Source organism: Chiloscyllium plagiosum, chromosome 2 (genome assembly GCF_004010195.1).
Source record: "Chiloscyllium plagiosum isolate BGI_BamShark_2017 chromosome 2, ASM401019v2, whole genome shotgun sequence".
NCBI lineage: Eukaryota > Metazoa > Chordata > Chondrichthyes > Orectolobiformes > Hemiscylliidae > Chiloscyllium > Chiloscyllium plagiosum.
Genome location: NC_057711.1, coordinates 25590259 through 25601341, shown reverse-complemented (window position 1 = coordinate 25601341; position 11083 = coordinate 25590259). Strand labels below are relative to the sequence as shown.

General features: G+C 38.6%; 1 protein-coding gene across 1 annotated transcript in view; it reads left to right on the top strand.

The window, feature by feature from the left end:
- Window positions 1–11077, top strand: part of cenpu (centromere protein U) — a 50369-nt gene extending 39292 nt beyond the window's left edge. Inside the window, exons 9-13 of the mRNA XM_043705755.1 lie at window positions 779–857; window positions 6767–6814; window positions 6908–6969; window positions 7260–7416; window positions 10536–11077. Coding sequence (XP_043561690.1) covers window positions 779–857; window positions 6767–6814; window positions 6908–6969; window positions 7260–7416; window positions 10536–10715 — 526 coding nt within the window. The 3' untranslated portion in view covers window positions 10716–11077. The remainder of the gene's footprint in view (window positions 1–778; window positions 858–6766; window positions 6815–6907; window positions 6970–7259; window positions 7417–10535) is intronic.
- The last annotated feature ends 6 nt before the right edge of the window (window positions 11078–11083 follow it).

The following is an 11083-nucleotide window of genomic DNA, read 5'->3' as shown; positions in this document are numbered from 1 at the left end:
GCCCCTCCCCCAAGTCCCTCCTCCCTACCTTTTATCTTAGCCTGCTTGGCACACCCTCCTCATTCCTGAAGAAGGGCTTATGCCCGAAACGTCGATTCTCCTGTTCCTTTGATGCTGCCTGACCTGCTGCGCTTTTCCAGCAACACATTTTTAAGCTCTGATCTCCAGCATCTGCAGTCCTCACTTTCATCTATGTCAATGTGTAAAGAAACAGCGGGCTTTTCAACAATTAAAATGAGATATTTTAACCATAGTTGGTCATGTAATAATGTTCTGCCACAAAGTAATATGGAAATGGGCTCCCATACAATTATATCTGATCTCCACACATCAATACAGCTAACTAGGGCACACCATACATTGTGCAGAATTTTGTTGACCACTGACTGGTCAAGTATGAGTAGTACCACACATTTCATGTTGATAATCAGCCTGAGAAATCTCTCACAGCAGCATTTGGGCTCTGTATCTTGAGTTTTCAATTTCTTGAACACCAGCATGTTCCACCTGTAACATTTGAAATCTGAAATCATGCCTCTGGATCTGCTGGGTTATTGCTGACTGGTAGAGGACATTTGTCTGGTGTCAATAATGCTGTTATTTGTCAGATGGAACAAAGTGATTAAAATAAACACATGAGGATGCAAACAAAGCAGTCCATGCAGGAAGATCCCTTGTGTTGAAGCAGCAACTTAAAACAGAAACCTTTTTATTTGCTATTTTTGGATCTGCAGTCCATGCTTCATTAATGAAATGTAGTTTATGTTCACTTTCATAGGCAGTCTATGGAATCTAACATTTGCACAAAAGTAATTGACAGATTCTTCACTGATTTAAAGGAGCAAATTCTTGAAACAGTAAGTACTGCAGGAATACATATTTTCACAGCTCACTGCAAACCCTTATTTTGGTGCATCTTACCTAAGGGGCATCAAACTCAATTTAGGTCAGGGCTTCCCAAACTGCAGATCGAGTTAATTGTGACCGTGAGTACATCAGGGCCCAGGAGAGCAGTTACAGGAGTTCTAAACGTCAGTCGCTGGCTCATTGGCCCGAGTTCTCTGCTAATCAAAATACAATGATATTTCTGATTTACAGCATCCACGGTTCTTTTCTGTTAATCAGGATGGTCAGTTCCCAAACCAGCCAATCTGGTGTAGACCATCTCCATTGACAGATGTTCAACCAATGTTGTTACATAGAACATTGGCCTGTGAGGACATATCAGTGTTATTCCTCTTTTCTTTCTTTCTTGCATGCCTCCTGTTCAGCATGGTTCTGTTGGAGAGCACTGTACCATGCTGGTGAGTTTAATGTGGCTCTTGCATTCCCCTACCTCCTGATCCCACAGATGTCTGCACTCTGATGCAACCTGGCTGCAAATGGCTTTTCACCCTGTCAGTATGAGAGAGAGTGAGAGCATTTTTGAGAGTGAGTGAGTGTAAATCAGTATCTGTCCCAGAGTGGGCAAGTGAATGTGAAAGAATATTGATGATTGGGGGGGGATGAGTTAGAGTAATGTAGCATACCCACACCTCCTCACATATACACCTTTGCCTTTTATTCCTCAAATGGGATCACTGGATGAAACTGTTTGGGAGACATTAACTGGAAAGTAGTGTCAAAAGAGCATTCTTGACTTGTGTGCATCTTGTAGATCATATATGTTATATGCCACTGTGTCAGCGGTACGTTACGACAAGGCAGTGAACCCTTCTGTTAATTAAACCAAACACCCAGAAAAGCTCACCTCGCCCCGTAATCTGTTAAAACATGAGTGACAGAGAGCTCCCAAATTCCACTATTTAAAGAAAATAATGTCAATTTATTCCTTAACTCTAAAAGTGAACATTTAACAACAACTATTCACAACTTTAATTTCCCCTTTCTCTTAACTGTTTATTACCTGCCTCCAACTCTATAACAATATACTGTTCCAATAAACACTTTAAAATTATATCAACTTAATTTCAAAATCATACAGTGGCTGTTGTCGTCTGTGTCTCTCTTTTTCCAGCTGAAGATCTACCTGGGTTGTTGTCTTTCTTTTACTGCAAATACTTTTCATACGAAAAGGTACCTTTGGTAGAGTGTTTCGATGGCAGTTACTTTGTCGATGGCCATTACTCTCTGTCTGACTTTCAAAATGCCTGCTTTTTTTTATGCCCCCAACATTGGATTGTCTCATTGGTTCGATGTTGGCAAAACAATAAATTCAAACTGATTTGGATTTTAGTATTCTGGGGCATAATTTAAACTGGTTAAATTTGAATCGTTGTCAAAACAGCAACCAATTCAGGTACCTATTTCACAGCCAAATTTTACGTAGTTTCAATTTTCCAGTTCACTCTGAGACTGCTAGTTAGTCATATGACAGATGCTTGTAAGCTCTTAGTGCAAAACAGCATTCACTCTGTGTTAAAGGTACAGCACACGCCTTCAACTTCATAACAGGTAGAAGTAGTGAATGTTAAAGGTGATGGATGGGGTGGTAACCAAGCTGGTGGTATTGAGCTTCTTGAATTGGAGATGTACTCACAGAGGCAAATGGAGAGCATTCCGTCACACCTCTAACTTGTACCTTTTTAGATAGTTGACAGACTTTGAGGAGACAGGTGAGTGACCTGCTGCAGAATTCCAAGCCTCTGTTCTTAGAGCTATGGTACTTATATGGTAGGTCTAGTTCAGTTTCTAGGTAATGTAATGCCCAAGATGGTAGTGATACCATTGAACATCAAGGAGAGATGGTTCGATTTCCCTCTTGTTGGAGATGATTGTTGCTCAGCACTTATGTGGTGCAAATATCATTTGCCAATTATCAGCCCAAACCCAGGTGTTGTCCAGGTTTTGCTGCATTTAGACATGGACTGCATCAGTATCTTGAGTTGTGAATGGTGACTAACATGCTAGGATGTCAGACCAACAGCCACCAGAATATCTCAAACCTTTTATTCTTTTTGCCTTCAAGAACTCGGACTTGTTAACAAAACTGTTTTGTTTTATGAACTCAATCTTTGCGGATGAATCTCACAAACATGCGTGTAATTGTCAAGGAAGATTCCACTTCTGTCTCTATGATAGAAGGAAGGCTATTGATGAAGCAGCTGAAGATGGTGTGTCCAGTTGAGGCCCTGGGACTGAGATGATGGATCTCCAACAACCACAACCTTCATCATTTGTGCTAGGTATGATTCCAACCAATGGATAGTTTTCTGCCTGATTTCCAGTGACTTCAGTTTGGGATCTTGATGCCACTCTTGGTCAATTGCAGCCTTGATGTCAGTTTTATTTCCCTCTGGAGTTCAGCTCATTTGTCCATGTTTGAACAAAGACAGTAATGAAGGTCAGAAACTGAGTGGTCCTGGCGGAATTGCACATGAGGGAGCAAGTTGTTGTTGAGTAAATGCTGTTCAATAGCACTGTTGATAACTGCTGTCAACAGTTTGATGGTCCAGTAGACTGATGGGTAGTAATTGGCCAAGTGGAATTGTCCTGCTTTCATAGACAAGGTATGCAAGAATGTTTTTCTACATTACAGGGTAAATGACAATGTTTTATCTGTTATTTGGTTAGCGGTATAGCAAGTTCTGGGGCACTAGTCTTTAGTACTATGACCAGAATATCGTCCGGTCTCTTAGACTTTGCAGAATAGAGTGCCTTCAATCATTTTTGATATCACATGATTAAACTCAGTTGCCTGAAGACATGACAATTGCGATGCTTGGGATCCTGGGAAGAAACAGAGATGGATTGTTCACTCAGAACCTCAGGCAAATAGGTGCAAATGTGTCAGCCTTGTCTTTTGCACTCATTTGCAACACCTCCCCGTCAGTGAGGGTTGGCACATTTGTGGAATCGCCTTCTCTTATTAGTGATTTAGTTGCCATGCAGGATTCAAGGCTGGATTTAAGCTTGTATTCAGTTTGTTGGGTATCGGATTGTGTGGCTCAGTGTTTTGGGTACTGCTTTTGCTGTTTGCAAGCAATAACCTGATGTTGCAACCTCACTTTCTGCTCTGCTCCTGCCTGGTATACCCTCATACACTTTTCTTTAAATCAGAGTTGATCCCCCAGCTTTAAGGTAATGGTAGAATGAGGTTACACTGGATTATGAGGTTACTGATTGTTGGTGAATGCAATAGTGTGCTTGCTGATGGCCTGCAGCACCTCATGGGTTCCCTGTTTTAATTTGCTGAATTGTTAAATTTTATTCTGTTTAGCACAATGGCAGTGTCAAATGACATGATGAAGGTAACCTTGATGTGATGATGTGAATTCTTCTCCATAAAGACACTTGTGGTGATCACTTGTGTTAATATTGTCATGGGCAGATGCATCTGCAACTAGTGGATTGGGGAGAACAAGGTCAAATAAATTATTTTCTCCTATTACTGGTTGCCTCACCATCTGCTGATGGTCCAGTCAAGTCTTTTAGGGGTCTGATAATACAATACTGTTTTATTGTTGATTAAATTTCCCACCCAAAGTACATAGACACCATAAGTCAAGCACATTGAATACAGGGAAGTAACAAAATGATCACCTGTTGGAGTTTAGCGATTGCATTTGTCTGCCAAAGATTTGACAAATAATTGGATATTACAATCTCCTATGTCTGAAACACCTTTTCTTGATGATTCCTGATGTCTCCTTAATTGATTGAAAGACCTTGTGATACTTTATACTGAGCAAGCTGCAGCTTCCAAAATCCCAGAGATTTCTGCTGAGATTTGGTGACATTTATCTATGCATGCCAGGGATATCAGACTGACAGACACCTGACTATCTCAAACCTTTATTCTTTTTGTCTTCAAGAACTAAGACTTAGATAAAAATGTTTTCTTTTCTAAACTGAATCTTTGCAGAGGAATCTGATTTTTTTTTCCCCTTGATGTGCATTTTCAGTTATATAGTCGGGTAAACATTTAAAATGTAATATTACAAACTGTTAACCTGTTTTTCAATGAAGATTTTTAAAAATTATACAGTAACTTATTTATTAAAGCAACCTGTTTATTGGATCTTTGTTTTAAGTCCAAAAAGAGTGAGCGTACAATTGGCCATTTAGGAAAATGGATAAAATTTGTTCAAACACATGAATTAGTGGAAAACAGTGCATTCCTCTTATCTCAGTCATAATGATGCAGTTCTGATCAAATAGCATTCTCCAAATAGCATATTTTCTTTTTGGGAAGAAAGTTTAGAAAAGATCTGAGGAGTTTTACCAGAATTTCATGAAGGCAATTGGCAGGAATGATCTAGCAAGCTTGCGCTCTTTCATCTGGGAAAATAAAAAGATGACCTGGTGTACTTTTGAAAATTTTTAAAGGGGTTCAAGAGGATGAATGTGAAGTAACTAAAGTGGGAAGAGGATCGTATTAACTTTAAATAGGGGCGCAGACCCATTCAGCCAAATAGAGCTTAAAAATGTGTTGCTGGAAAAGCGCAGCAGGTCAGGCAGCATCAAAGGAGAAGGAGAATCGATGTTTCGGGCATAAACTCTTCTTCAGGAATTCAGCCAAATAGCCAATTTTCATGTAATGATCACAGCACTGAAAGACTATTTGGCCCATTATGTCTGTGCCAGCTCTCTGCAGATGCAACTACTTAATCTCACTCTCCTATCCTTTCCAGGAAGCCCTGCATCTTTTTCTCTGAAGATGCTTATCTATTGCCTTTTGTAAGCTATGACTGAATTGCCTCCTGCAGATTCTCAGGCAGTGCATCCTAACTACTTGGTGTGTAAACACATTTTTCCTCATTTTTCTTGTGGCTGTTTTGCCATTCCCCTTCAGTTGTGTCTGCTGTCTCTCTCTGGCAATAGGAACAATACCTAATCTGCCTAAAACCCCTCAACCTTCTCTAGGACAATCTTAGCATCTGCAATCTATCCTTGTAACTGAAATTCCTCAGCCCTGGGACTTTGCATCCTTTCTAAAGCCTCTACATCCTAAAGTGTGGTGCCCAGAATTGGATACACAACTTGAGTAGAGTTTGAACCAGTGTTTTATTAAGATTCATCACATCCTTCCTTTCTGTTGTATTCTATACCTCTGTTTTAAAACTCAGGACTCTGTGTGCCTTTTTAATCACTTTTTCAGCCTGCTCTATTACCTTCAACAATCTAGGTACATATAACATCAGGTCTCTGTTCCTGTATACACTTTCGCACTTCCCTGCAATAAACATCACCTGCCACTTTTCTGCCAAATTCACAAGCCTATGCCCTCATGAAATATCTGTTTCTCTTTTATCCTGAATACTTTCCTGCAAGTTTTGAAATTATGTTCTTCATGTCCAAGACTAGATTATTAATATGTATCAAAAAAAAGGAATGATTCACCAACACCTGAGGGATCCCATATTATACATTTTTTTTAAAAGGATAGACAGTTCATAGTTGTGCTCTGATTCCTGTCACTCAGTCAATTTTATGTCAATGCTACAGCTGTGTCTTCTATCATGTAGGCTTTCCTCAAAATGATTTTTAAAGTTAATTAACCAAATCAACCAGAAAAATATATTTGGCTGTTGGGGTAGTACTTTAATGTAGAACGATATTCAAACTGCTAGTTTGGAGCTGGCAACCTTCTTTAAAGTTAGTGTTCTATTTTCTTGAATAACATTCCATATCTCAACATTTTCATTTGTAATTGACTAAACATAATTTGTCCAAATTGTTCAAATGGAAAATTTACTAGAGACAGGTTTTTCACATGGTATGTTTGCCCATCCAGATTGACAACATAATTTTTCTTCTTTTAAAGATCCATCAAGTGAAAGATCTGAAGAATTTGGAAAGAGCAAATGCAAGGGTAACTATGGGACGTGATGTTAATATTTAATGTTTTCAGTATTGTATAATGTTGAAAATTGAGCTGACATTATCTAATATTCAATATTCATAGGTGATGACAACCTTCAACAGGACAAGACAGCAGTTTCTAGTAGCTCAGAAGGAACTGAATGAGTAATGCTAAATTTTATTTTATTTTAAATCCATCATTTGACCCAGTTTATGGTTGTGCTTAAATAAACTACATCTTTGTTTCGAGTATAATCTCTATTAATATTTTCTTGCAAGCAAGTTGATGTGAGGTACTTGATTCTAGTAGTGCACCACAGTGATGAAATATAACATATTTAAATGCACAGTGGTGACATTACTAATAATTTAAATTATAATCCAGTTACCTTAGATCAGTTGAATTTCTTTCCTTACTAATCAAAATTTGAAAATAATGTTATGATTGTTTACAGGCAGGAAGTACAACTCAAATACTTACGGAAGGAGTATTCTGAATTAAGTCAAAAGAAATCAGATTTGCTACATGCAACACAATTCCTGTCTGGTTTTAAACAACTGCAAGCAGAATATATTGAACATAGAAGCAAACACCCTGGTGAGAAACAAACGGTAAGACACTTTTTGTATCCATTGGTGCTGCTTATCTGTAAAATCCTATTTTATAACTTAGTCAGTCACAGAGGAGTTCAGGTTCTGACAACCTTGCCCTTGAGCAGGGTCAACCTACTTGATTTATGGTAACAGGCTAGAGATACACCAACATTGTCAGCAGCTCCCTCTTTCATAGTGTCTAGCCTGAAAATAGAGACATTCTAACTGTGTTTCGCAGGAAGAAATAGAAAGCAAAGGTGAGCAAGGAATTGGACTGAAGTCATAGATTTTGTTAAGGATTTTAATGGTCTAGAGAAGAATGGGAGTTTAAGAAGGGAAGATGCTAAATGCAGGCTTTAAATTATTTAAAATTGAATGGAAAAATATGCATTTTGAAGTGCAACCATTCCTATTCAGGTACATAGCTAAATGATTTTGTTATAGCAATAACAGTTCTGATACAAAGGAAACTAAAGGATAGCATGTTCAAGATAACCCATATCCTTCTGCATCAGGTATTTTGATTTTCATAATTTGTTTATAAACCTCTCCGATGGATAAATAAAGAACTCCTTTAATTTGTTGTTGGTTACTTCTAAAGCTGCTTTTGTTATAGTTATAAGCATAGAGAAAGTTATAGAGTCTTACAGCATGCAAACAGACCCATTGGTCCATGCCGACCTAGTTTCCCAAACTAAACTAGTCCTACTTGCCTGCATTTGGCCCCTATCCCTCTAAACATTTCCTATTTGTGTACCTGTCCAAATGTCTCTTAAATGTTGTAAATGTTTGCATTTACCACTTCCTCTGACAGTTCATTCCACATAAAAAAGAACACCTTCTGTGTGAAAAGTTGCCTTCAGGTTCCTTTTAAATCTTCCCCCTTTCACCTTGAACATATGCCCACTAGTTTTGAACTCAGCCACCCTAGGGAAAAGACCTTTGCTATTCACGTTATCTATGCCCCTCATGATTTTATAAAGCTCTGTAAGGTGACTCCTCAACCTCCTATGTTCCAGTGGAAAAAGTCCCAGCTTCTCCTTATAACTCAAACCCTCCATTCCCAGCAACACTTTGGTAAATCTTTTCTGAACCCTCTCCAAATTAATAAAATCCTTCCTATATTAGACTAGATGGCCTCACCAATATCCTGTGCAACTGCTACATGACACCCCAACTCCTATACTCAAGTGATCTGAGCAATCAAGGCAAGCATGCTAAACACCTTCTTAACCACCCTCTCTATCTGTGACACAACCTTCAAAGAACTATGTACCTGAACCATCAAGTCTTTCTGTTTGACACTACCCTGGGCCCTGCCGTTTAACTATGTAAGTCTTGCCTTTGTTTACCGAAATGCAGTACCTCACATTTATCCAAATTAAACTCCATCTGCCACTCCTCAGTCCATTGGCCCAATTGATCAAAATCCCTTTGTCATCTTAGATAATCTTTTTCACTGTCAACTATTGCACCAATTTTGGTGTCATCTCCAAACTTACGAACTGTGCCTCCTAAATTCTCAAACTAGAAGTGGTTCCAGGACTGATCCCTGCAGAACACTGCTGGTAACAGACCTCCAGTCTAGAAAATAACCCTTCTACCACCAAGCCAATTTTGTATTCAATTGACAAGCTCTTCCTGAATCCCAAGTGATCTAACTTTGTTGATTAGACCACCATGTGGAACCTATCAAAAGCCAAGTAGACAATTTCTATCAATCTTTTTGGTTACATCCTCAAAATGCTCGATCAAGTTTGTGAGACACAATTTCCCATGAGCAAAACCATGTTGACTATTCCTAATCAGTCCTTGCCTCTCCAAATGCATGTAAATCCTACCTCTCCAAATGCATGTAAATCCTACCTCTCAATCTTCTCAACAACCTAACCACCACTGTTGTCAACTCCCAAGTCTGCAGTTCCTAGGCCTCTCCTTACAGCCTTTCTTAAGTAAAGGCACATTAGCCACTCTCCAGTCAGCCGCCACCTCAACTGTTATACAAATATCTCTGCTAGGGATCCTGCAATTTTTTTCCCTAACTTCTCAAAATATCCTGGGATACATTTGATCAGGTCCCGGAGATTTATCCACCTCCAGCACTTCCTCTTCTGTAATGTGGATTGATTTCAGGACATCAATATTTATTTCCCCTGAGTTCCCTTGCTTCCATTTTTTTTCTGCACAGTAAAAACTGATATGAAATTTTTGTTTAGTATCTGTCTAACCTCTGTGGTTCCACACATAGATCAATGAGGTCAACTATCCCCACACGACTAGTTTAAAGGCTCCCGAATATCACTAACAGATCTTCCTGCCAGGATATGGGTGAAACTCCTCTCTTTTGAATAGGTCTTTCCTGCCTCAGAAAAAGTTGCAATGATCCAAAAATTGGAATCTTTACCCACTGCACCATCTCCTCAGTCATTGATTTATCTGCCCTGTCCATGTTTGTGTCATCTACAAATCTGGAGATATTACATTGAGTTCCCTCATCTAAATCATTAACATATTAGCATATTGTTAATAACTGGATCCTTGTACCTATCACTGGTACCCTACTAGTCAATGCCTGCCATTCAGAAAAAAAATCTATTTATTCCAACTCTTTGCTTCTGTCTGCTAATTTTCCATCCATCTTGATACACTATTCCCTCAATTTCTTCTACTCTCTCTATCTCCATGACACTTTATGCTGTTGATTTAAAAGAAAATCATCAACCTGTACTGTATGCATACTCAAAGACTGAGCTTCCTTGGCCATCAAGTCCTGGGTTTGGACTTGACTCTAGAGTTCTGGCTCAGGTTGGTATGCTACTTGTTGTTGCAAGATTTGTGCTTGAGTTTGGTAGATGAGTAGTCTGATAGTTAAGAGTGGAAAGGTTGAGAGAAGTAGTAGCAAGGAGACAGTAAAAAAAAAATCAATTTGACCTGACTTATGTTCATATTTTCTTTCTACAACTGAGCCAACTTGGTAATCTACAATGCTTCAAATATGTCTTGCTCACAATAAAGAGACAGAAATTTCCCCCATTTTTCACTACTTTTGGATATTCAAAATTTCAAAAGATAAGAATGATAGTTATTTGTATAATATTATTTTGCAATTGGTTTTAATTTTATTTTCTAATTCACAGTATAACACTTCCAGCTTTCCTGCTTTGTTGCTAGAAGCACGTGGAATTCTGGGAGCAGAAAAACAGCTGCAGATAATAAATGCAAAGTTACAGCAATCACTGGAGAAACAGCAAAACAGTTCGACAAGTATGCAACCCAGGGGTCCAGTAAAGAGCTCATCTTCCATAAAGCAGTGTTAATTGGCCAATTTTGGTACATGTTCTTGAGGCTGCTGGATTGACTGTTCGCAGAAGATAAATGAAAAGCAGGGGAGTGTTTGTGGCAGCAAGGAAGCCCCTCTAATTTGCCAGTCATTTTAAATTATGGTGGAAGATTTGATTAAGAGTCTGGTAGAGGTATAGGCTTTCTAATTCCTATCTGCTACTGATGTAGAAACCACAAAATTTACCCATTATTTATCAGTATGCATGATCTTTACCGATGTGGTTTGTATAAATAAAACAAACTTTGTAGTTTATCTTCAAGGTGTTTTTTAATGTTAAAATATAGATGAAAGCTTTCAATATTACAAATTTGTTTGAAGAGTCAAATTTAATAGAAAACAAAG